This window comes from Ovis aries, chromosome 2 (genome assembly GCF_016772045.2).
Source record: "Ovis aries strain OAR_USU_Benz2616 breed Rambouillet chromosome 2, ARS-UI_Ramb_v3.0, whole genome shotgun sequence".
NCBI classification, from domain to species: Eukaryota; Metazoa; Chordata; class Mammalia; order Artiodactyla; family Bovidae; genus Ovis; species Ovis aries.
Window position 1 is genome coordinate 103,315,317 of NC_056055.1, and position 27,570 is coordinate 103,342,886.

Consider the following 27,570-nt stretch of genomic DNA (forward strand, 5'->3'; position numbering starts at 1 on the left):
AGCAAAATGGCTGTCTGTGGAGGCCTTACAAATAGCTGTGAAAAGAAGAGAAGCGAAAAGCAAAGGAGAAAAGGAAAGATATAAAAGCATCTAAATGCAGAGTTCCAAAGAATAGCAAGGAGAGAAAAGAAAGCCTTCCTCAGCGATCAATGCAAAGAAATAGAGGAAAACAACAGAATGGGAAAGACTAGAGATCTCTTCAAGAAAATTAGAGATACCAAGGGAACATTTCATGCAACGATGGACTCGATAAAGGACAGAAATGGTATGGACCTAATAGAAGCAGAAGATGTTAAGAAGAGGTGGCAAGAATACACAGAGGAACTGTACAAAAAAGATCTTCACGACCCAGATAATCATGATGGTATGATCACTCACCTAGAGCCAGACATCCTGGAATGTGAAGTCAAGTGGGCCTTAGCAAGCATCACTATGAACAAAGCTAGTGGAGGTGATGGAATTCCAGTTGAGCTATTTCAAATCCTGAAAGATGGTGCTGTGAAAGTGCTGCACTCACTATGCCAGCAAATTTGGAAAACTCAGCAGTGGCCACACGACTGGAAAAGGTCAGTTTACATTCCAATCCCAAAGAAAGGTAATGCCAAAGAATGCTCAAACGACCACACAATTGCACTCATCTCACACGCTAGTAAAGTAATGCTCAAAATTCTCCAAGCCAGGCTTCAGCAATACGTGAACCGTGAAGTCCCTGATGTTCAAGCTGGTTTTAGAAAAGGCAGAGGAACTAGAGATCAAATTGCCAGCATCCGCTGGATCATGGAAAAAGCAAGAGAGTTCCAGAAAAACATCTATTTCTGCTTTATTGACTATGCCAAAGCCTTTGACTGTGTGGATCACAATAAACTGTGGAAAATTCTTCAAGAGATGGAAATACCAGACCACCTGACCTGCCTCTTGAGAAATCTGTACGCAGGTCAGGAAGCAACAGTTAGAACTGGACATGGAACAACAGACTGGTTCCAAATAGGAAAAGGAGTACGCCAAGGCTGTATATTGTCACCCTGCTTATTTAACTTCTATGCAGAGTACATCATGAGAAACGCTGGGCTGGAAGAAACACAAGCTGGAATCAAGATTGCTGGGAGAAATATCAATAACCTCTGATATGCAGATGATACTACCCTTATGGCAGAAAGTGAAGAGGAACTAAAAAGCCTCTTGATGAAAGTGAAAGAAAGAGGAGAGTGAAAAAGTTGGCTTAAAGCTCAACATTCAGAAAGCTAAGATCATGGCATCTGGTCCCATCACTTCATGGCAGATAGATGGGGAAACAGGGGAAACAGTGTCAGACTTTATTTTTGGGGGCTACAAAATCACTGCAGATGGTGATTGCAGCCATGAAATTAAAGGACACTTACCCCTTGGAAGAAAAGTTATGACCAACCTAGATAGCATATTCAAAAGCAGAGACATTACTTTGCCGACTAAGGTCTGTCTAGTCAAGGCTATGGTTTTTCCAGTGGTCATGTATGGATGTGAGAAGTTGGACTGTGAAGATGGCCAAGTGCCGAAGAATTGATGCTTTTGAGCTGTGGTGTTGGAGAAGACTCATGAAAGTCCCTTGGACTGCAAGGAGATCCAACACGTCCATTCTGAAGGAGATCAGCCCTGGGATTTCTTTGGAAGGAATGATGCTAAAGCTGAAATTCCAGTACTTTGGCCACCTCATGCGAAGACTTGACTCATTGGAAAAGACTCTGATGCTGGGAGGGATTGGGGGCAGGAGGAGAAGGGGACGACCGAGGATGAGATGGCTGGATGGCATCACGGACTCGATGGACGTGAGTCTGAGTGAACTCCGGGAGTTGGTGATGGACAGGGAGGCCTGGCGTGCTGCGATTCATGGGGTCGCAAAGAGTTGGACACGACTGAGCGACTGAACTGAACTGAACACATTTTTGTACCCACTATTTAGCAATAATTTCTATGGAAAAAAAGGGTGCCATTAAAAAATGTTATAGTCAAAAAAATATGTATACGAAAATGTTTTTAGTAGTTTTAAAAACAGGTAAAGTAACTAAATAAACAACCTAAGGTCTTTAAACATAACCTATTGTCTAGAAAAACAGTGAAGGGTAGAATGAACATGGTATGCAATTCATTTTCTCTTTATGTTTCATTTTCCCGTTTTCCGACTTTGAAATGCATTACTTTTATAGTCAGGAAATAGTGCGAGAGGCATGACTACATGCATTCATTCAAAATATATTTATAAAAACTTACTCTTGATTAAAATAGGCAAAGTAGAAGGATATGGCAATAAATAACCCTTGGGTCTGAGGAGCTTGCACTGCAGGACAGGGAGACAGTAAACAGCAATTACAACAGAATAAAACAAACGCTAAGACAGGGAGTACACAGGTATTATGGCTCATACAGGAAGGGCACTTGAGACAGGGCGCAGGGGTGTGAGAAAGCAGGAACACAGAACAGGAACACGAGGTGAAGACAGAGGGTGACTTTCCAGAGAGAGGGACAGGGAACGGCCTCATCACTTAGTGACGTGTTGAAGGGGGAAAGAGGTATTCATCTTCACGTGTTCATTCATGAGTCTTGATTTACGTGTCAAGCACTCAGAGGGTGGTGATACTGACCACGAGCAAAGTGTACCTGTCATCCTGACAGGGTAGGCAAAACTGATCAAGTAGTCACACAGAGAGAACAAGCTGTGACTAATGATGAGGCAGTGCCACACAAAGCGCCACAAAGTCTCCTAACACGAGAGTGATCTAGGCAGCATCGGCACCTGTTGAGTCTGCTGATGGAGCTGAGATCTGGATACTGGGAAGTCAAGGGGAAACTGGGTCAAGGGGCAAGTGTGTGTGTGTTGATTTGTCCCTCATTGTGTCTGATTCTTTTGTGATCCTATGGACTGTAGCCCGCCAGGCTCCTCTGTCCATAGGATTTCCCAGGCCAGAATACTGAAGTGGGTTGCCATTTCCTCCTCCAGGGGATCCTCCCAACCCAGGGATTGAATCCGTATCTCCTGTGCTGATAGGAGGGTTCTTCTTCATCACTGAGCCATCTGTAGTGGGATCAAGGGGCAGGGTTTGGAGGGAACAGAGCAAGAAGATAGTTGCAAAGCCCAATCACTCTCACCAGCCTTCAGTATGGACGTCTTAAAAAAGGTTATTCAAATGAAATTTCATGGCGAGTCCCATATACACTACCCTCCCCCTCAGCCAACGAAAACGCCATCTCTCTGTCCTTCCCATGTAGCAAGGGGTATCAGAAATGATTTCAGAGAGGAGCTCCTGCTTAGTTGGTAGGCTAAGGCAGAGGTGGGATGGGGGAAAGATGGAGAGCCCTCTTGGCGGAAGGAGCAATCTGTGTAGATGGCTCCCAGGCAGGAGCGAAGGCTTTGAAACTGGAGGAATACAAAGAGCAGGAGGCTAGAAGGGCCTGAAATGTACCAAGAGGAACTTGGTACTTAGCCTAAAGCAATGAAAAATCCAGTGAAGAATCTCAAACAGATGAGAGACGAGATTAGATCAGTCTTTCTATTAATAAAAGGTGACTCCGGAGAAAACTGACATCAAGTGCCCTCTGATAACGTGCCACAATTTGTGTGGTAATCCTACCAAAAACAGGAACCCCAACCTCATTGTGAAGAATCATGCTGCTGCTGCTGCTAAGTCACTTCAGTCGTGTCCGACTCTGTGCGACCCCATAGACGGCAGCCCACCAGGCTCCCCCATCCCTGGGATTCTCCAGGCAAGAACACTGGAGTGGGTTGCCATTTCCTTCTCCAATGCGTGAAAGTGAAAAGTGAAAGTAAAGTCACCCAGTCATATCCGACTCTTAGCGACCCCATGGACTATAGCCTACGAGGCTCCTCCATCCATGGGATTTTCCAGGCATGAGTACTGGAGTGGGGTGCATTGCCTTCTCCAGAAGAATCATGAGACAAACCCAAATTGAAAGATGCTACATACAATAATTGGCATGTACTCCTAAAAATGGCAAGGTCATCAAAGACACAGAGCTGTGAAACTCTTCCAGATTGAAGATTAAAGACATGACTGAATGCAATGTGTCATCTGGATTGAACCCTGGACCAGTAAGTTGCTTTTCTTTTTTTGCTATAAAAGGCATTACAGAGAAATATGAGCTGGTATAGCTTGGGAAATATAAATAAGGTGCTAAGTTGCTTCTGCCACGTCCGACTCTTTGCGACCCCATGGACGGTAGACCGCCAGGCTCTTCTGCCCACTGGATTTCCCAGGCAAGAAAACTGGAGTGGGTTGCCATGCCCTTCTCCAGGGCATCTTCCTGACCCAGAGATTGAACCACGTTTCTTTTTTTTTTCCCTTTCTAAAATTTTCATTGTTTTAAAATATATTTTAATTGGATGCTAATTACTTTACAATATTGTGGTGGTTTTTGCCATACGTTGACATCAATCAGCCACGGGTGGACATGTGTTCCCCATCCTGACCCTCCCTCCCACCTCCCTCCCCATCCCATCCCTCAGGGTCACCCCAGTACACCAGCCCTGAGCACCCTGTCTCATGCATCGAACCTGGACTGGCGATCTTTCTCACATATGGTAATAAACATGTTTCAGTGCTATTCTCTCAAGTCATCCCACCCTCACCTTCTCCCACAGAGTCCAAAAGACTGTTCTTTACATCTAGGTCTCTTTTGCTGTCTCGCCTATAGGGTCATTGTTACCATCTTTCTAAATTCCATATACATGCTTCAATATACTGTATTGGTGTTTTTCTTTCTGACTTACTTTGCTCTGTATAATTGGCTCCAGTTTCATCCAACTCATTAGAACTGATTCAAATGCATTCTTTTTAATAGGTGATTAATATTCCATTGTGTATATGTACCACAGCTTTCTTATCCATGCGTCTGCTGATGGGCATCTAGGTTGTTTCCATGTCCTGGCTATTGTAAACAGTGCTGCGATGAACACTGGGGTACACGTGTCTCTTTCAGTTCTGGTTTCCTTGGTGTGTATGCCCAGCAGTGGGATTGCTGGGTCGTATGGCAGTTCTATTTCCAGTTTTCTAAGGAATCTCCACACTTCTCCACAGTGGCTGTACTAGTTTGCATTCCCACCCACAGTGTAAGAGGTGAACTCCGTTTCTTACGTCTGCTGCATTAGCAGGCGGGTTTTTTACAACCAGTGTCATCAGGGAAGCCCAATATAGCTCAGATTCTAGGATGATATCAATGTAAGTTTCTGGATTTTGATTATTGTGCTGCGGTTATGTAAGAGAACGTCCTCTTATAAAACATGAACTTGAGTATTTAAGGGGCAAAGAAGCATCATGTCTGTATCTTTCAAATGGGTCAGAAGCAACTATATGTGTATGTATTAAGAGGAAGTGATAAAGTAAATGTGATAAAATGTCAATAACTGGTAACAGTAATTGGGAATTGTTTGTACTATTCTCGCAACTTTTTCATAAATGTGAAGTAACTCAAAAATAAAACATTACACAAAAAGACGACTCTGGATTCAGACAGAGGCAAGGACAGAAGTGAAGACACTGGTTAGCAGGCTTCAGCAGTAACGCACGTAAAGGAGGGTGATGACCACCACAGTAGCACTTATGAGAAGCGACACTATCTGGGAGGTAAAAAATGACAAGGCTCAATGAAAGACTTGGCTTCTCTGGTGGCTCAGTAGTAAAGAACCCGCCTGCCAATGCAGGAGACTTGGGTTCAATCCACAGGATAGGAAGATTCTCTGGAGGAGGAAATGGCATCCCCACTCTAGTATTCTTGTCTGGGAAACCCCATGGTCAGAGGAGCCTGCCCCAAAGAGTTCATGGGGTCGCAAAAGTCAGACATGACTTAGTGACTATACAACAACAGCAACGACAAATGAAAGACTGGGTGCAGGAAGGGAGAAAGGGGGCATCTAGGGGAACTCCCAGTTCTCTGGCCTTTCTATCAGGATGCCCTTTCCCAAGACAGGGCAGCAACGGGCGGGACCCGGTCAGGGAGGGTTGGTTCTCCTCTTCTGGACCAAGTCTGATCACGATCTCAGTTTGGGGCATGTTGAGTTTTGAAGTGCTTTCAAAGGTACATCCAAAGACAGAAGCCAAGTGGGCATTTTGGATTTATGAATGTGGAACTCAGAAGAGCATTATTAACTGAAAAATATACATTTGTAAGTGACTATCTGGAAGGTTATCGAGGCCCTGAGCATTTATTAAATTCCCTTGGTGGAGGCTCTGTGGCTAAGTACTGAGTACTTTAGAATTCTGATGTGTGATGGCTAGATGGAGGAAACTGAATCCCAAAGGAGATAGGAGAGGAAGAGTCAGAGAAGTAAAGAAAACCAGGATGGCATGATCATGGAGGAGAGTGATGCTAAATGGCCAAGGAGAATGAGGGTGACGACTGAGTATCACAGCTAATGACATAGAAGTCATCTGTGATTTTACTGAGAGATGTCCTGGTGGGTTGTATGGGCAAAGCAGATGGGAGAGGAGCAGGAATGCTGAAGGGGACAGTGGAGTTGAGAGAAGGTTAGAAAGATATTAAAAAAAAAATTTTAAGTTAGAAGTGATTGAGCATAATTAAACGGGAATAAGTCAAGATGGAAAGATTCAAGATAAAGGAAAGATTATAAAAGTGAAATGACTCAGAGGCGAGAAGGGTTGAAAACCAGAGAAGATAAAGTGATTCATTCATTATCACAAATATTTACTGAGCAGCTACTGCATACCAGGAACTATTTTAGGCACTGGGGATACAAACAAAAGAGAACAAACAAAATTTCTGCCCTTATAAAACTTACCTTTCATAGAGAAGAAAGACAATATGTAAAGCAAATATGTCTGTATGATATAACGAGAAGTGTTCTGAAGACAAACAAAGCAGGACAAAAAGGTAGGGGGGGACTGGGGATACTATTAATATTTCAGCCAAGTAGACTGCCAAGATTTTGAGTAAATGAAGACACTTTTTGTGAGGAACTGCCATGGGCGGCTAATCATCCCATTAGTATAATGTCCCTCAGAGAGAAAAACAATGACAAGAAGAGAAAGTAGAAGCAGATTTTCTATCTACTTGAGAACACAGAACTAGTTAAAGACAGGAATGAACAGGACAGGGAAAAAACATGTAGCGAGGACTGTCTGTACGACCCAGGTTTGAATACCTAGATGACTCATGACCCCGCAAAGCATGTGGGTGCCCTTTTGGGAACCCTCAGCATACCCCGCTTTTTGTTTTCTTTAGTATTTATCACAAATATATAGACAGTTGTTTTTGTAACACAAGTATAAGTAAATCTTCAGCAGGGTAATTCTTTCTCTCCTGAAGGACTACAAATTGTGAGGAAAGAAGAGCTGTCCCGTTCTGTCTGTGTCCTGTGGTCCAGGACACTGAAGATTTTTAACATCAAGGGAATGAACATTTTAACCATTGGAAGGAAACAGACAATGATATTCAGTTTAGTTCAGTTCTGTCACTCAGTCACATCTGACTTTTTGTGAACTGCAGCACGCCAGGCCTTCCTGTCCATCACCAACTCCCGGAGTTCACCCAAACTCATGTCCATTGAGTCGGTGATGCCATCCAGCATCTCATCCTCTGTCGTCCCCTTTTCCTCCTGCCCCCAATCCCTCTCAGCATCAGTCTTTTCCAATGAGTCAAGTCTTCGCATGAGGTGGGCAAAGTACTGGAGTTTCAGTTTTAGCATCAGTCTTTCCAAAGAACACCCAGGGCTGATCTCCTTCAGAATGGACTGGTTGGATTTCCTTATGTTAGGCTATTTTAATAAGGAAAAACTTGTTCATCAATTTTGTCAAGAAATATATGTGACACCTACAGTTCCTGAATCAACTCTGAATACACTTCTTTTCTCTTTTGGATATCAGTTCAGTTCAGTTCAGTCGCTCAGTTGTGTCCGACTCTTTGCGACCCCATGAATCGCAGCACGCCAGGCCTTCCTGTCCATCACCAACTCCTGGAGTTCACTCAGACTCATGTCCATCGAGTCCATGATGCCATCCAGCCATCTCATCCTCGGTCGTCCCCTTCTCCTCCTGCCCCCAATCCCTCCCAGCATCAGAGTCTTTTCCAATGAGTCAAGTCTTCGCATGAGGTGGCCAAAGTACTGCAGATTCAGCTTTAGCATCATTTCTTCCAAAGAAATCCCAGGGCTGATCTCCTTCAGAATGGACTGGTTGGATCTCCTTGCAGTCCAAGGGACTCTCAAGAGTCTTCTCCAACACCACAGTTCAAAAGCATCAATTCTTCGGCACTCAGCTTTCCTCACAGTCCAACTCTCACATCCATACATGACCACTGGAAAACCATAGCCTTGACTAGACGGACTTTAGTCGGCAAAGTAATGTCTCTGCTTTTGAATCTAGGTTGGTCGTAACTTTTCTTCCAAGGAGTAAGCGTCTTTTAATTTCATGGCTGCAGTCACCATCTGCAGTGATTTTGGAGCCCAAAAAATAAAGTCTGACACTGTTTCTACTGTTTCCCCATCTAATTTCCATGAAGTGATGGGACTGGATGCCATGATCCTCGTTTTCTGAATGTTGAGCTTTAAGCCAACTTTTTCACTCTCCTCTTTCATTTTCATCAAGAGGCTTTTGAGTTCCTCTTCACTTTCTGCCAGAAGGGTGGTGTCATCTGCATATCGGAGGTTATTGATATTTCTCCCAGCAATCTTGATTCCACCTTGTGTTTCTTCCAGTCCAGCGTTTCTCATGATGTTCTTTGCAGAGAAGTTAAATAAGCAGGATGACAATATACAGCCTTGACTTACTCCTTTTCCTATTTGGAAGCAGTCTGTTGTTCCATGTCCAGTTCAAATGTTGCTTCCTGACCTGCATATAGATTTCTCAAGAGGCAGGTCAGGTGGTCTGGTATTTCCATCTCTTGAAGAATTTTCCACAGTTTATTGTGATCCACACAGTCAAAGGCTTTGGCATAGTCAATAAAGCAGAAATAGATGTTTTTCTGGAACTCTCTTGCTTTTTCCATGATCCAGCGGATGCTGGCAATTTGATCTCTAGTTCCTCTGCCTTTTCTAAAACCAGCTTGAACATCAGGGACTTCATGGTTCACGTATTGCTGAAGCCTGGCTTGCAGAATTTTGAGCATTACTTTACTAGCATGTGAGATGAGTGCAATTGTGTGGTCGTTTGAGCATTCTTTGGCATTGCCTTTCTTTGGGATTGGAATGAAGACTGACCTTTTCCAGTCCTGTGGCCACTGCTGAGTTTTCCAAATTTGCTGGCATAGTGAGTGCAGCACTTTCACAGCACCATCTTTCAGGATTTGAAATAGCTCAACTGGAATTCCATCACCTCCACTAGCTTTGTTCGTAGTGATGCGTTTTAAGGCCCACTTGACTTCACATTCCAAGATGTCTGCTCTAGGTGAGTGATCACACCATCATGATTATCTGGGTCGTGAAGATCTGTTTTGTACAGTTCTTCCGTGTATTCTGCCACCTCTTCTTAACATCTTCTGCTTCTGTTAGGTCCTACCATTTCTGTCCTTTATCGAGTCCATTGTTGCATGAAATGTTCCCTTGGTATCTCTAATTTTCTTGAAGAGATCTCTAGTCTTTCCCATTCTGTTGTTTTCCTCTATTTCCTTGCATCGATCACTGAAGAAGGCTTTCTTATCTTTTCTTGCTATTCTTTGGAACTCTGCATTCAGATGCTTACATCTTTTCTTTTCTCCTTTGCTTTTCGCTTCTCTTCTTTTCACAGCTATTCGTAAGGCCTCCCCAGATGGATGGTAAATGTATTTCTAAGTGATGGGTGTGATTATAACTGAATTTTATCAGTTATGCATAAAATGTAATCTGGAATTGCCTTTGATCTTGTCCCCATCACCTTACCTTATGCCTCTGGTGTTGTTTAGTCTCTCAGTCACGATGACTCTTTGTAACCTCATGGATTTTGGTCTGCCAGGTTCCTCTGTCCATGGGATTTCCCAGTGGGTTGCTATTTCCTATGCCAGGGGATCTTCCTGACCCAGGGATCGAACCTGCATTTCCTGCATTGGCAAGTGGATTCTTTACCACCTAGTCACCACTGTATGCCTTATCTCAGAAAAAAGTCAACCCTTCATTTTTAATTATACCTTTTGTAGAAGGTTCATGGGGTTATCATTATGAATAATCACTGAACACAGTGAATTCTTCAGCAGTGAATGAGAATACATGAGATGGTTTACCTAGCTTGTTAAGCTTTTAAGTTCTTAAATCTGCTTGAGATAGCTTCTCTGTTTCCCTTCCTCCATGCGGTATCACTTTTTGCTACTGGGAGTATATCTACTTCTAAAAGGATCCGCTTCTTTTATAAATTGCTGCTTCTAAATAGCAGCAAGTTGGAAAACTGATCTCTTAGACAAGGTCTTCGTTAGAGTGAATAGTGCTGCCTGTAGGCTTGGGGTAATCTGTCTGCTTTCAGACAAGGACTTTGGCTTCATATGTGATTCTGTGTATCTACAGATGATCAGTATCAGATACTGCTGCTGCTGCTGCTGCTAAGTCACTTCAGTCATGTCCGAGTCTGTATGACCCCACAGACGGCAGCCCACCAGTTTCCTCTGTCCCTGGGATTCTCCAGGCAAGAACACTGGAGTGGGTGGCCACTTCCTTCTCCAATGCATGAAAGTGAAAAGTGAAAGTGAAGTCGCTCAGTTGTGTCCAACTCTTCACGATGTCAGGGACTGTAGCCTACCAGGCTCCTCCATCCATGGGATTTTCCAGGCAAGAGTGCTGGAGTGGCTTGCCATTGCCTTCTCCAGTATCAGATACTAACAGATATCTAATACATAGATACCTACCAAAAACAAATGTCAGGCTTTATGATGTCAAGTCCTTGCAAATGAGTCTAAAATTCAATTCTTGGGGCTTATCAGTTGACCATTTATCCGCTCCTACATGAATTAGCAAGAAAGATGAAATATACATGACCTCACTTGCACTAAGCAGTTGCAGGAACATTTTACAGAAGCTCAGAAGAAGTTGTAATAAAGAAGTCAATCAATAAATCAATACAACACTTTCCATCAACCCAGCCAAAGAATATTATTTTAAGAATGTTTTTAAGGGAACAAAGTAAACTCTGGACAACACAAAGGGCACTGCAATCTTGATGCTACTGGGGACCGTTTGTCAACCAACTAAAGCTCAGTCTATTTCAGATGCATCAGTACATACCTCTGAACAAGTGGCAAAGGAAGGAAGTTGAGGGTGGAAGTCATGTCCAGTCCACAGTCCAACATAATGGTGGTTGATTTGAATTTGAGCACATTGCATGGTAAGGTCGGGTGCCCTGACAGGCAATACTGAAAAGATTAAAAAAAAATAAAAAGAAAACCTTTTGTCAATAATCAGTTACAGAAGTCTCAAAAACACAGTGAATTAAATAAAGCTGACCATCTTCCCTCATTGCAACAGGGTGTAAATTCAGCTAACTTTCTATGTGGTTTCCGCCCTTTCACAGCTCTGGATACCACTTCCCCTCACATTCAGCATTCTTTACCTCGGATCCTATCCAGTTCTTTGTAGGGTGCCAGTTTACATCTCAGGAAAGCAGAGTTTTGGAGGGGCCGAGGTTATTCCAAATAGATGGTTTCCAGGCTGTAGTTTTCTGCTCCATTCTCACATGACACATTCAAATTCCCCCTATCCCATCATACCTAAGTACTGTGTGAAAGTGAAATAAAGTCAAAGTCGCTCAGTCCTGTCCACTGTGTAAAGTCAAATTAATTTCTAAGCTGGAATCTCAAACTGTGCTACCGGTTAAGTTTTCTCCTCTGTAAGTCAGTCAGGTGACTTTCCTTTAGGAGGAAATACTGGGGAAAGGTAAACAAACAAGCCTTAGGGTAAGGGCTCCTAATGGCTCAGCCTTGTCAGGACAAATGACCTCCCTGATGTGCAGATACCAGGCGGGAGTGAGGAACACCAACTCCCAACAAATCAGGGGCCTCCTGCTTGTGGCAGCAGACCTCAGAGGTCAAAGGGACATGAGCCACCAAGGTGACAGGGCAAACCAATAGGCCAACTTCAAACACTCTTCACGTCTTCCTCAATGGAGTGGAGATGACAGATACACCACACTGAGAATTATTTACATGGGATGGACTCTGCGTCACCTTTTATAACTTGACTGCTGCTCTGAAGAAAAAAATGAAGGAAGAGAAAAAAGACCTTTTCTCTCACTTTTTAAGTCATCTCATAGAAGCCTCTCTTGAACAGCAAAGTCCAGAAAATGGAAGGATCAATGTTCCTTATCTCTGGACAGACACATTCTTTCTTTCTGATTTAAGTAAAAATCAGGGTAAAGTGGAACTTCCCAGGTGTCGCAGTGGTAAAGAATCTACCTGCCAATGCAGGAGACACAGTTTCAATCCCTAGGTTCAGGAAGATGCCCTGGAGAAGGAAATGGCAACCTGCTCCGGTATTCTTGCCTGGAGAATCCCATGGACAGAGGAGCCTGGTGAGTTACAGTCCATGGGGCTGCTGAGAGCCGGACATGACTGAGGACCCACACACATACAGGGTAATGCAGCATCAGTGCTGGCCCCCACGTGACCGCCACAGCTCCGGCTAAGCCGTCACAGCTACTGGTTGCTCGGTTGCTTCCATCACTGGATACATTTCCTACTTTTCTCCAGAAGACAGCACAGGAACTGATGAGTTTTTAAAACTGCAGTTTCTAAAACTGATAAGCCCGAGAACCAAGGAATTTGGGGTATTTTGTAAGCTTCTTTTCTGGCCACGCTGTGTGGCTTCCAGATTTTAGTCCCCCAACCAGGGATCGAGCCCAGGTCCCTTGTAGTGGAAGTGCAGAGTCCTATCTACTGGACTGCCAGGGAAGTCCCTTGCAAGCTTCTTCATTCCAAGTTTATTTATATAAGATAATTTTTCATTGTATAATTCACAACGCATGGCCTAAAATAGTACAGGTTACTTACAATAAAAACAGTAGCAAGAAAGTACTAAAAAAGTCCAGGAAGCATGATTTGGGTAATTATACTTTACCTGTGAGTTCACTCTTTAAGAGCAATCAGAACTACAGAATATATTTTCCAACTAATCAAGGCAGAGCTATCCACCCCTGCCCTTTCTCCATCTGTTACCTATTGCCAGCTTGGTCTTCATACTTATTTAGGAATCATGTATTTGTTAAAGATAAACTATCTCAAAATGAACACAGAGGAACCTATTAAACCTGCCCCAAACATAACAGGGGTTCTTATAAGAGTTCGCCTATAAAAAAACAACAACAGATACTCAGAAAAAGCTAAACAGAAAAGAATTGGAATGTATCTAATGATTATTTCTGGGTAGAAAGATTAGTGTAATTTTCTTCTTTCAGCTTTTTGCATCTTCTCAATGTTTGACTACCAGCATTTACCATACTTTTATAATCAGAAAAAAATATATAACTAAAACAAAGCTGAAAATTTAGCCAGCCACATCGAATGACAAAATCTTTTTGATCTTCATCTTTAAATCATGGATTAACAAGCTGCAGCAGAAGACAGAAAATGGACATGGCAAAGCTGCTGCTCAGAAGATTTCAGGCAAAGGAAGTCAGCCATCTAACTGCTCCTGTCATCCAAGGATGAAAAAAGACCAGGGCCACTGCATAAGGGCCATAACCGACCGCAAGACACTTCCAGAGCATCTACCAAGAGTGCCAGACTTCGATGTCAGTAGCTCCAATTTTATGAGTCAGGAAATAGAGCTTTTTACACAGTTGAAGGGGCTGAGAAGAGAGCCAAAGACACACAGCAAGTTCTCCCGACTCCAGAGATCTTACTCCTGCTTCCCAAACCACACTGCTCACTTTGTGAGGGTCAGCTCAGTCTGCTGAGGCAAGAGTAATTATCACCAGCCAATGAGCCACCTGGCAAGGTTCCCGAAGTTTCTCTGCTCCACTGATGCTCTCTGCCTGTTTCCAACATGCAGTTGAGAACAGTCACCAAGTAGATGATAGTCTAGCGAGGCTTATGAGAATGCACAGAAACAGTGAGTAACCATGTGACTTTATAATTAGGAAAAAAGATGACAAAATTTTTGAAAAACACTCCTCACCAGCGTTTTCCCAGTCCCTGACTTTTTTCATATTTGTAAAAGCTATAATTTTAGTGCACTACTGGTCTGTGTACTGCTCGTAAGACTGACAGCTGTGTTTTCTTTGTCATTGCATCGCACTTCATCTTTACTGGCTGCCTAAAAAAAAATACACCATCACTTGTTTAATCCTTCCCTTGCTGTTGAACATTTAGGGTCACTTTAGGTTGCTCTGTCACAAACACGACTGCAGTGTTAACTTCAGCGCTCAAGGCTTTTTTCCATGGACTGTTTCTTCAGAGGATTCCCAGAAGAGGCATTAACTAGGTCAAAAAAATATGAGCATTTTATGGCTCTTGAAATATGCTGCCAAAATGTTTTCCAAAAAAGGCTGTGCCTATCTACAATGTCATCAGTCATACAGCAGAAGATCCGTTACACTGCTTAGTCCCGTTAGCATTACGGTCAAAACCGTCTGGAATCTACCAAAACAGAAGTTAGTAAATGTTAGCAGTGGCTATCTAGGAGCGAGTAAATGACCCTAAACAGGAAATCAACTACTTGATAAATGCTTTGGTTTGGAGAGGCAGTTTGAAGAAATGATTTAAAGCAGGGAGTTTGAAGCAAGAATGCCTGGGCTCAAAAACTGGTCATGCTCATTATTAACATGTGATTTTGGGAAAATTACTTAACTTTGCAAAGATACAGTTTCCTTATCTGCAAGATGCAGTAATAAACGCTACCCTCCTAAAGTTGTGAGGACTAAATGAATAGATACAGAACCTGACATATAGTGTGCATTCATTGTTACTGTAGTTACAGAAGGGGCTGAAGAGGCTACTGAAATATTTTTTTGGGGGGACACCTAAATTTACAGCATTTTAAAGAATAAATTCTATTTCATTGTGGCATTCTCTAATGTTTTAGACATCTGTGTGTCCCATGAGACTAGGCAGGGACATCCCTAGATTAAGAATTCACCTGCCAATGCAGGAGACACGGGTTCAATCCCTGGTCTGGGAACTAGGATCCTGCATGAGCAACTAAGTCCACAAGCCACACCTCCTGTAGTCCCCGACTTGTGCAACTAGAGAAAGCCTGCATGCAGCAACGATGACCCAGCCCAGCCAATAAATAAATACCCAGCGCAGCCAATCAATTAAAAAATAAAAAGACTAGGTAAAGTGAACGAACAATTTTACAAATATTTTTCTATTGCTAGTTTTCCCTCCAGGAAGATAAGTTACTATTGCAAAAGTGAATATTCGAGCAAACACAAGGTTTCATAATTTTTATTTTTTTTTAGAATCACTGACATTTTGGGGGTAATTTTTTTTTTTATCAATTATAGTTAGTAAACATATTTCCAATTCTCTTACTTTCCTTTAAAACCGTTTTATTATGGAAAATTTCAAACACACAAGTAAGCAAAATTAGTACAATAAACTTCCATCACTTAGACTTCACATCTGTCCATTTTCTGCGCTTCTCTTCACTGCCTTCCTTTTGATGTTGACACACTTCTGCAGAATAGCTACTGTGCTGACAAACCAACCTGATCTCTGAAAATACTGTTTTCATAGAGAGTCTTAAATCTATCTCTTATCCACAACTGAGAAAAAAACACGATTCCATTTTTCTAAATGTCACAGCAAAATTCATTGAATGTAACTTCTCCCGGCTTTAACTCATCTTTAGTTTTTAGCACCTCTGAGTCCTATAATAATTTATATCTATTTCTGAAATCTCTACTTTATCTACTGTCCTTTTTTGGTTTTGTTTCCCATTTTTGCCCTCAAGGCTGTAGTTTTTACTATATTGAAATATTTGAAAACAAGTTAGAATGAAGACCTCAGTACTAAAACAGTCTTCCCAAGGATCTTAATGGAGGCTACATTTAAGCTATGTATTTAGGGAATGCTGCCATTTCTACTATAAAATAACATTTTTCTGAGCCGGAAGCAATGCATTGATTTCTTTCAATTTTTTTGCTCTTCCTTTACAGTTTAAGATGTTTTATTCCTTCAGTTCAAAACCAACTAGTCAATTATCATTAACATACATATATCTTTGCTTTCCAATTTCTACTCTTGGTTTTATTGTTCAAGTTTTATTTGTAAAAATTCCTGCAGCTGGATGTGCAGTGTAGCCCATTAAGTTATGCATTCAGGCTCCAGATAGCCCTCTAAGTGATGCTCTGGAGGCATTTTTCAAATTCACATTGAGTTTTCAATTTATCCATTTCTAAGGACTATGTGACTTCTATTGTGATTTCTGCTTTAAGCCACAAAGAATTGTGTGTTGCATATGTTCATGTGCTTGGTTTCACTTTCAAATATAAAGGTGGTAATGGTTATCTTTTGGTAATTGATTTCTAATTTTCTTGTGGGCAGGGAATAGATTTTATACACACTTCCTGATATTTATTGAAACTTGCTTTGTAGCAGTATAGTGTGAATGGCTGATTTTTTATAAATGAACCAGTGTGCATGAAAACTGGAAATACGTAATCTAATTGTATACAGAGCAGACTGAGTTTATTATCTTACCTAAATCTCCTATATCTTTACCTACTTTTGAGTCTTAGGAGAAAAGAACTTGTCTATTTCTTATTGAAATTCTGTCCTATTTTGCTTTTTACATATTGAGGCTACATTGCTACAAAATTGAAATTATTACTATTGAATGTTTTATCATTATGTGATGCTCTCTGTCTCAAAATTTATTTTTAGATTTATTTCTAAATAATATTATAGCTATATCAATTTTTCCTTCACTGAATCAGTCTTATGTTTTTTTAAATGAAATTTACATATATATAGTTAAAAGTGAATCACCAAGAAGCAACTACTTGTGAGCTATTTCTTCTAGTTATTTCTCAGTAATATCATTATATTATTATTTCTTGAGTTTTAGTTGTTACTGACTTTTTTCTACTATGGAAACTATTTCAAAACTGATGAAACTTTGCTATGGTCCATAACCAACATATGTACAAAAGGATTCTCTATCACATTTGAAACAAAGCTTATGAAGACAACTACGACTTTACTTGAACTGGGTAACAAAAATTTAAAAGGAATGAGAAGTTTGTGTAACAGATTAATGTATCGATGAACACAATCATTAAAGCAACTTGTCAAGATTTAACTCTGTTTTTTCTCTCAGTGCTATGCAAATTAAAGAAAGATATACCCTAACAATAGTATTTAGAGTCAGTGAATTATTCTACACTTTTTTTTTAAACAGTTAATGATTATTTACCATCATCTTAACCAACTTCTTTGTTCACCATGCTTCTTGTATCTCATTTCTCTCTTTTAGGGCCAATTCCCTTTTTCCTGAAGTACATCCTTTAGTCTATTTCCTTCAAATGGTAAACTCTTGGTCATTCACTAGTCTGGAAATTTCTTAATTTTGACTTTACTCCTCAATAGCGATGGTGATGGAATTATAAGGTAGCAAACTACCTTCAACAGTAAATTTATTAATCCAACTGTCCTCTGGCAACTCTGAGGGCTAGTGAGAAATCTGCTGCTGGTCTGGTAATCCATTATAGGTGGCTATTAAGATCTCTTTGCCAATAGTGTTTTGATATTTTATTAAGATGTACATTGGTATATTTTTTGCGGGGGAGGGAATTATGCTTCTAACATATAAGGACTTGTCTTTCACAGCTGTGAAAAACAGTCAGCCATGATCATTTTTAATACTACCTCTACTGTATCCTTTCCTAGTGAAATGCCCACTAAATTTATGTTGTAATGCTTCCTTTTACTGTCTCTGTAACTAAATTATCCTTTCATAGTTTGCTTTTTGAGCTCTGTGTATTCCATTCTGGATACTTTTCTCAGCTCTATCTTAAGTCGCTAATTCCTTCCTATTGGTGTCATATCTGCTATTTAAACTCCTCTACTGAAATTTTCTTTTCACTGACTACTTTTCATCTCTAGAAGTTCTCTTTTGTAAAAAATAACATCTTAGTCTCTTCACAGGTTTGATATCTTCATTTATGTCTTTGATCATTTTAATGTTTTAATTTTAAACTCTCCATCAGATTGTACAATTGTCTAAAGTTCTTAGGAATCCTGTTAGGTTTGATGATTCAAATTGATAATGGATTTCATTACTGTTGTTTTAACTTTTTGGATGGTGAGCCCATCTTTGGTGGGGTATATCTGTGGGAATTCTATGTATTACCATCTTGAGATCAATCTTTAAGTTGATTTCTCAGCTTGACTATTTATACTTATAGAGGAGCAGACAAATCAGATTTAAGACTCTCAAAGCACTGGCCCCAGCTCCTTGCAGAGGCAATCTTCCTTACTGACCTCTTGAACAAGCAAATGGTATTTTTCAGGTACTCCTTTCATTGAGGTACACAGCCCTTGGTGGTGGCGGGGGGTCGGGGGAGAGGGGCAGTTTCTGCTTTTGAAATTTATGTTTCTGAATATTACAACTGTTACTAAGAAGACTCATATTATGACCTCTGGTTTCAGCAAATTTAAGACTTTAATTTTAAAAAGCTGCTATGAACACAAAATGACAACTAGCCAATCTGGCCTCACAGAAATCTTTAAAAGCTGTATGAACTACTGTAAACTGCATTAACAACAACAAAATTTGGCAAATCAACTATATCTCAATTAAACAAATAAAAAATAAAGAATTTGTCATATTAGTATGTAAGGTCAACTCGGTAATTTCATCATATGGCAAATTCAAGTTTAGTGAACTGGCTTTGAGAAGTCAGTCTGTCTTTTGCAGAGAGAACCATGGACTGAAACATCACATATGTACTCCTCTTTCCTAGTCTTCTTTAAATCGATGGTAATACATAGAGTTATTATGATACGGTATTTATTAAATGTCAGGCACTCTGCAAGAACTTTACATCTAACTCCTTTAATCCTCCCGGAAACACTATGAGGTAGACATTATACCCATTTTACAGATGGAGAAAATGCAGCACAGAAATTGTGAGGTCCCAAAGCTGTAGAGGCTGTGCCAGCATGAGAGCCCAGCAGAATGAGATCTGGACACAGAGCACTTCACCACCACTGCATGCCACGCCGCACAAAGAGGAAGGGACGTCACAGACCAGAAAACAGCGGCAGAGATGCTGTGCTCGGAAAGGCCCTGGTGTGAGCTGCTAAGAATGTAGACTGAATGTATAATCTAGTGAACAAAAAAATTAGTTAGCTGGCTAAGGCAAGGCAAAGCAAAGATTAAATTATTCAATATGTCTGCAGTCGACCATAAGCAGTAATTTTCTTCTGTTGGCTTTCCCCTTCCATTCCAAAAAATTAAAAAAAGGGAAAATAAATAAATAAATAAATAAAAGATGATAGAATTCTCTTGCTGTAAAGTAGTTTTACTGATGAAACTGTTTTTAAAGCCCTGTGATGTAACCTTTAGGTTGAGCTAGTATCAAAAGCTCTTCAATCTTGTTTGGGAGAATTTTACACACCATAAAGGAGCTTTTTTTATAGGTAACAGTGTTAATGAAGTAAGCTGTAAATGACATCATCGTCATCACTTTTTCCCTCTTTTTCTCAATTTTCTATTTAGCCAATTCACATGTTCACTGTGGATACCTGTGGGCAGAAAGAAGCGGTTCAGTTTTCTCTCTCTGGCAGTGAAATAAACTTTAGTTCTTTCTGATTCAAATATGACATTAAAAAATACTTCTAGCAAATTGGTTTTAATGGAATGCTTTTCCTTCTTGGTACCACATTAGAAAACCAATGAGTATAATTAACATACAAAGGAATCTAGGGAAAAAGAAAACTCGAAAGATTGAGAAAATGTATTTTAAAAACTCAATATCATTATAAAGGCAAAAGTCTTACCAAACTATAAAGAGAAGATGTTAAGTCGCTAACCAAATTCTACATCATAGTTGATGATTAAGCATAAGAAACAGTTTCCTGAATGTCAAGAACAAAACGATGTCCACTATGACTGCTTAAATTCAATACTGTACTGGAAATGATATATAATGCAATAAGACAAGAAAAATAAAAGATAAAATGGTTAGAAGTGGAGAAATAAAAATCTCACTGTCCACAGATGATATGCTTATAAGACATTCTGAAGAAAATCTACTACAACTAATAGAGTTCATCAAGATTGCTGGATACAAAAAAAATCAGCTTACCAAAATTAACTGCGTTCTTTCTTACATACCAGCAATGAACATTCAGTAAAAGTAAAAAGAATTAAGATGAGAATACCATGTTGTATATGGTAAAAATTTAAATGCATCATAAAAGTTAAAAAAAAAAAGTATAAAACCCTATTAAAAAATTTTTTTTTAAAACCCCAACATATAAAACTCTCCTTAAAACTTGGAAAGATAATAAGCTGCTGTAAAAAACGGAAACAGTAGGTGAGGGAGATTAAGAAGTTCAAACTTCCAGATGCAAAATGAATGAGTCATGGGTTTGAAGTGTACAGTGTAGGGAAATAACCAATAATTATGTAATATATTTGTATGGCAACAGATGATACTAGACTTATTCCGGTGATCATTTTGAAATACATTTGAAATACACAGAAATATTTGAATCACTATGACATGTGATGGGAACCAATAGTTATAGGTAAATTATACTTCAGAAAGAAACAAACTCACAGAAAAAGAGGTCAAATCTGTTGTTACCACAGGCAAAGCAGTGGGAGGAGGAAGGACTGGATGAAGGTGGTCAAAAATTATAAACTTTCAGTTGTAAGATAAATAAGTACTAGGAATATAATATAAAACATGATAAATAAAATTAACACTGCTGTTTGTTATACATAAAAGCTGATAAGAGTAAATTCTAAGAGTTCTCAACACAAGGAAAATTTTTTCTTTTCTATTTCTTTAATTTCATATCTATATGAGATGATGGATGTTCACTAAATTTATTGTGGTCAACATCTTGTGATATATGTAAGTTAAATCATGCTGTACACCTTAACTTACAGAGTAATGTATGTCAATTATATTTCAATAAAGCTGGAAGAAAAAAAAGTATAAAAACAGGGGACTTAGTTGGAAAAAAAAGACTCTATGAGACAAATAAAAGGGGAGAGAATTCACTGCCAGCAGACTTATAAAAATGTTCAGGAAGTTCTTTAGGAAGAAAGAATCTATACCAAAAAAGTGAAGAACTCTGGAAATGGTGGAAATAAATGCACATTTTAAAAGCTACTTTTAAAATTGTTAAAAAATATAATTAACTCTCTAAAGGAAAAAATGGCAACAATATGGTGTGGAGTTTAAAATGTATAAAAATGTGTGACCACCACAGCACAAAGGATGGGAGGGAAAGCTTGAAAGTAAACCACTGCAAGGTTAGCATACTCAACATGAAAGGAGCCAATTCCTCAAAACAAATCTACTTGAAAAAATCAGTTCTTATAAATCCACTGTTTATAGAAATTAAGAATCATATGAAAGTCAATTAAGAGCTAAGATTAGCTAAAAATATATTGAATAAATATTAGAGAAGATTTAAATTTTCTGACATTACAACTTACTACAGAGTAATTAACAGTAAGATGTTGAACTAAAATAGCTAATGGACAAGTGGTAAAGGAATCAAGAGTCCAGAAAAGAGGTACATACATGTCTTGGAGTCTGACAACAAAAGCAGCATTACCGATATATGGAGTGCTGGGAACAGTTGGAACCTACTTGGAATAATTACTTCATACCACACAAAAAAATTAATTCCAGATGACTTAAGAAGACAAAAACTTCAGAATATGTAATGAAAAATAAAATGGAAAGAGGATAACACCTTATCACTCTGGGATAGTGGGGAATTTCTTAAAGAGATAAGAAGCACAAAGTGTAAGACAAAGATTCATATATTTAACTATGGTACTTTAAAATGAAAGCCTTCAAAAGGGACCACTAACAGAGAGGAAACACAAGCCAGAGATTGAGAGGAGTTATTTCCAAAAATATGTAATTTTTAAAAAGCACTGGCAACCTATTCAGTACAAAAAGCTCATTCAGATTAACAATAAAAAGATTTAAAAATCCAACAGAAATAGGGAAACAAAAGTGGTCAATAAAGAAAGATATAAAGAAGCTCAGTACCACCAGCATCAAGGACATACAAAAAAGGATTTGATAGGCTGAATAAGAAAATTTTTTCAATAGACTAAAATTAGACTGATGATATCATATTTTGGAAAAGAAGGTAGTCAAACTGGAGTATAAATTGGTATAATCACTCTGGAGAATGATCTGGCAACACCTAAAAATACTGAGGGCTGCCCTGGTGGCTCAGTTGGTAAAGAAACCACCTGTAAAGCAGGAGACCCAGGTTCAATCCCTGGGTGGGGAAGATCCCCTGAAAAAGGAAATGGCAACCCACTTCAGTATACTTGCTTGGGAAATCCCATGGACAGAGGACCCTGGTGGGCTACAGTCCATGGGGTCGCAAAGAGTTGGACAGGACTTAGCAGCTAAGCCACCAATAATACTGAATAAATATATACACACTGTAACATACACTAAACTAATAAAGCCATGCGTGCCTATGATACACGTCAACTTGAGGAAACAAGTAACTTCTGGAGAGGGAGGAAAAGTGAAGATTGGGAATATTGCCTTTTGATACGATTTATGGAGAAGGAAATGGCAACCCACTCCAGTATTCTTGCCTGGAGAATCCCATGTACGGAGGAGCTTGGTGGGCTACACGGGTCGCAGAGTTGGACACAACTGAGCGACTTCACTTTCACTTTCACTATGTCAAATGTGGGGAGAAGAGGAAGATCTGGTCCAAAAAAGAGTAAAGAGGCAAAACGTTAAGATCTATTTAACGTTAGTACCGAGGGCAAGAGTGTTTTTCTGTATTGTTATCGATGCTTCTGCAGACATTAGAATTCTGTCATATACCTTTCCTACTACTGTCAAATTCTATAGTGCCCTTCTCTTTATAACAGAAGTCACACAGCACAAAAGCAAAATCTAACGGAGTTTAATGGATAACTATTTGAATATTAGTATAGCATTTGCCAGGTATGTTTGCTAATTTTCAAGGAACTACTAGTGATAATGGTTCACGATTTTCATTTTGATTGATTTTATACTGGTCCAGATGCAAAGGGAACATGACTCACAACTACTGACATGGCAACAGCAATGAAATAAAGTGAGAATGCTACCTCACAAAATTCAGTAAGATATTGCCTTGGAGGAAGGAAAGAAACAGATACCACCCAGATTTTTATCTCAAGTTTTGAGATTACGTTAACAATTTTAATAAACTCCTTGATGCTCTCTGAACTCTGGCAAAACATTTCTCTAGCGAGATTCAGCAAGGCTTTTTAATTTTATGAGAAAATTTTCAAATGCTATTGATAATTATCTAATTACCAGAAATGTTACATTAATCTGATAGCTATATTTATAAAGAATACATATTCATAAAAATAAACATCAATGCTGACACCTGAAAATGAATTCTAAAAATAAAAGTAGACCCTTGCTTAGAAAGGAACAGGAATTGAAAATATCATTGTATGAATTACCTCCAGTAACAATAAGAATTACTGACAAACATTTTCTATCCAATATTAAATTAGCTCTTACCCCCAAACTGAATGAAATAAATACTATTGAGAGGGTAACAGGCAGGAAGGTCAGGAGTCTCCAAATGGAGCAAATAGACTGCAAGTGTCAGACATTTTAATCTCTCTTAAGAGGCAGGAGGACACAAACCATCGATATTTTTTCTTTCTCTATACAAATTTAAAAGGAGGTTTCTTTTAAAATACAGTGTTGCCATAATAACACCTGGTTTCACCTGAAGTTAATTATTCTCAAACCTAGAGATAACCAATGCCTTTTTCTTATGGAAATGTTTGTCTTTAGCTATGCTAATGTACTATGCATTTACCCCAAACTCTGTCTTCAAGTCGGTTCTGCCTTTTGGCTCAGAACCTACTTGACAAACCAGTATGTTATACTCAGATATTGTTCCCCTAATCTATGTAAATGAAAATATTTGTATGGTGATCCGCCCTTCTTCAAGATTCAAGTTAATAATTTTATGGCCCAGGATGAACCATTTGGTGTCAAGATTATCCCAAAATGCATCTTATGGGTGAGGGGCCTGGAGCCTCACTAGTCACTATATAGTCACTCACTATATAGTCACTAGTGACTGCTAGTGACTATATATCCCAAAATGCATCTTATGGGTGAGGGGCCTGGTGCCATTCTGAGTTTTAGGACATTCCTTTCTTTCATTAACACACTGCTAGTGACTATATGCAGGTCAGGAAGCAACAGTTAGAACTGGACATGGAACAACAGACTGGTCTCAAATAGGAAAAGGAGTACGTCAAGGCTGTATATTGTCACCCTGCTTATTTAACTTATATGCAGAGTACATCATGAGAAACGCTGGGCTGGAAGAAACACAAGCTAGAATCAAGATGGCCGGGAGAAATATCAATAGCCTCAGATATGCACATGACACCACCCTTATGGCAGAAAGTGAAGAGGAACTAAAAAGCCTCTTGATGAAAGTTAAAGAGGAGAGTGGAAAAGTTAGCTTAAAGCTAAAAATTCAGAAAACGAATATGGCATTTGGTCCCATCACTTCACAGGAAATAGATTGGGAAAGAGTGGAAATAGTGTCAGACTTTATTTTTTTGGGCTCCAAAATCACCGCAGATGGTGACTGCATCCATGAAATTAAAAGACACTCCTTGGAAGAAAAGTTATGACCAACCTAAATAGTATATTCAAAAGCAGAGACATTACTTTGCCGACTAAGGTCTGTCTAGTCAAGGCTATGGTTTTTCCTGTAGTCATGTATGGATGTGAGAGTTGGACTGTGAAGAAGGCTGAGCACCGAAGAATTGATGCCTTTGAACTGTGGTGCTGGAGAAAACTCTTGAGAGTCCCTTGGACTGCAAGGAGATCCAACCAGTCCATTCTGAAGGAGATCAGCCCTGGGATTTCTTTGGAAGGAATGATGCTAAAGCTGAAACTCCAGTACTTTGGCCACCTCATGCGAAGAGTTGACTCATTGGAAAAGACTTTTATGCTGGGAGGGATTGGGGGCAGGAGGAGAAGGGGACGACCGAGGATGAGATGGCTGGATGGCATCACTGACTTGATGGATGTGAGTCTGAGTGAACTCCGGGAGTTGGTGATGGACAGGGAGGCCTGGCGTGCTATAACTCATGGGGTCGCAAAGAGTAGGACACGACTGAGCGACTGAACTGAACTGAACTGAGTGACTATATAACATCCAGCTGAAGACTAGCAGGGGGGTACTCTTTCTGCCCCCTTCTGATGCCTATGTCAGAAGCTTTCTCTATCTCCTTTATACTTTAATAAAACTTTATTACACAAAAGTTCTGAATGATCAAGCCTCCTCTCTGGCCCCGGATTGAATTCTTCTCCTCTGGGGGCCAAGAATCCCCGTGTCTTTGCGTGATCCAACAACAACCTTTCACTATCAATATCAACTTGTCAGTGCCCAAGGTCACACAGTGAATAACAGACTGATTTTGCACTCAAATCACTACAAGTTCCAAACATTTTCTCTTAAATCATTCCACTAATACATTAGAAGTTTTATATAAATAAAATAGTGCATTATACAGTAAGAGCAACAGAGTTAATATAGATAGGATAGTTGGGATAGAAAAAAGATCAAGAATTTTAGCAATAAAAGTATCCCTATTTTTCTCTGGTAATCTCTTCTAATATCTCCTTCAATATTGCTTCCCTGTTGTACCACTACCTAACTCTTGCTATGTTACTTCTAAGACAGTTTGGAATAGACCAAGAAAAAGTGAAGTGAAAGTGAAAGTAGCTCAGTCATGTCTGACTCTTTGCGACCTCATGGTCTATACAGTCCATGGAAGTCCCTATGCCAGAATACTGGAGTGGGTAGCCTTTCCAATCTCCAGGGAATTTTCCCAGCCCAGGGATCAAACCCAGGTCTCCCACATTGCAGGTGGATTCTTTACCAGCTGAGCCACAAAGGAAGCCCAAGAATACTGAAGTGGGTGGCCTATCCCTTCTCCAGCGGATCTTCTTGACCCAGGAATCAAAGCGGGGTCTCCTGCATTGAAACGGAGAGCATTCAATAAGTTAATTAAGACTGCCGACAGAGTTATTTCCATACTTCTAAGAAGTTGTACATTTGTATGCTTTAGCCTTTAAAACATATGGTATTTCCTAATGGTAAAGTCCTTGACCTCGGGAGTGCGGTAGCTCCTCTCAGCTGCAGCCCGTGACACACGCAAATTTGGCCTTGGGATGCGGAACGAAGCAGGGCAAAGGCTAGTAGAGTGTTGCCAAGAGAACGCACTGGTCATAGCAAACACCCTCTTCCAACAACACAAGAGAAGACATCACCAGATGGTCAACACCGAAATCAGACTGATTATATTCTTTACAGCCAAAGATGGAGAAGCTCTATACATTCAGCAAAAACAAGACCGGGAGCTGACTGTGGCTCAGATCAAGAACTCCTTATTGCCAAATTCAGACTCAAATTGAAGAAAGCAGGGAAAACCACAGGACGATTCAGGTATGACCTAAATCAAATCCCTTATGATTATACAGTGGAAGTGAGAAATAGATTTAAGGGACTAGATCTGATAGATAGGGTGCCTGATGAACTATGGACGGAGGTTCATGAAATTGTACAGGAAAGAGGGATCAAGATCATCCCCATGGAAAAGAAATGCAAAAAAGCAAAATGGCTGTCTGAGGAGGCCTTACAAATAGCTGTGAAAAGAAGTGAAAAGCAAAGGAGAAAAGGAAAGATAAGCATCTGAATGCAGAGTTCCAAAGAACAGCAAGGAGAGACAACAAAGCCTTCCTGAGCCATCAAAGATAACTCAGAGACTGGGAGAAAATATTTGCAAAACACATATCTGATACAGGACTTGACAGTTAAAAAGAACTTTTACAATTCCAGCCAAAATAAAAAAATTGAATGTTAAGATAAGAATTTAGTTCCCTGACCTTTGCTTTCAGATTTTTGTGTTCATTGGAAGAGCTTCATTTTCACTCAAGTTTTATGATTCATAAAAGTAATTATTTTTACTTAGAAAAATAAATTTGTATTAACAAATACCATTTTTATCACTCTTATTAAAAAAAATTCTTACAACTCAATAACCATACAAATAATGCAATTAAAAATGGGTAAAATATGTGAAGATGCATTCACTGAAGACAACATATGGATGGCAAATGACGAAATGCTATACATGAGTCCTTAAAGAAATACAAATTAAAAGCACAGTAAGGTACCATGACACTCTTACCAGAAGGGTCAAAGGTAAAGACTGACAAGCGCAGGCATGGGTGCAGAGCAACTGGAAATCTCAAACACGACGGGTATAATTTGGGGCTTCCCTGCGGGCTGACCGGTAAAGAATCTGCCTACAATGCTGGAGACCGCCTGCCAATGCAGGAGACACGGGTTTGATCCCTGGGTGGAGAAGATGCCCTGAAGGACAAGGTACCCCACTCCAGT

The 27,570-nt window shown here is 39.8% G+C and overlaps 1 protein-coding gene across 3 annotated transcripts in view; it reads right to left on the reverse strand.

Moving 5' to 3' along the window:
* Positions 1-27,570, reverse strand: part of INTS9 (integrator complex subunit 9) — a 143,824-nt gene that overhangs the window by 93,299 nt on the left and 22,955 nt on the right. The window contains exons 2-3 of one of the 3 annotated variants that reach the window (XM_060409571.1): positions 26,048-26,142; positions 11,186-11,313 (exon numbers count right to left, since the gene is read on the reverse strand). In XM_060409571.1, the coding sequence (XP_060265554.1) occupies positions 11,186-11,250 (65 nt within the window). In that variant the 5' untranslated portion in view covers positions 11,251-11,313; positions 26,048-26,142. Of the gene's footprint in view, positions 1-9,856; positions 10,015-11,185; positions 11,314-26,047; positions 26,143-27,570 lie in introns of those variants that run through there. The other 2 variants (XM_060409572.1, XM_004004441.6) reach the window with 2 other exon arrangements.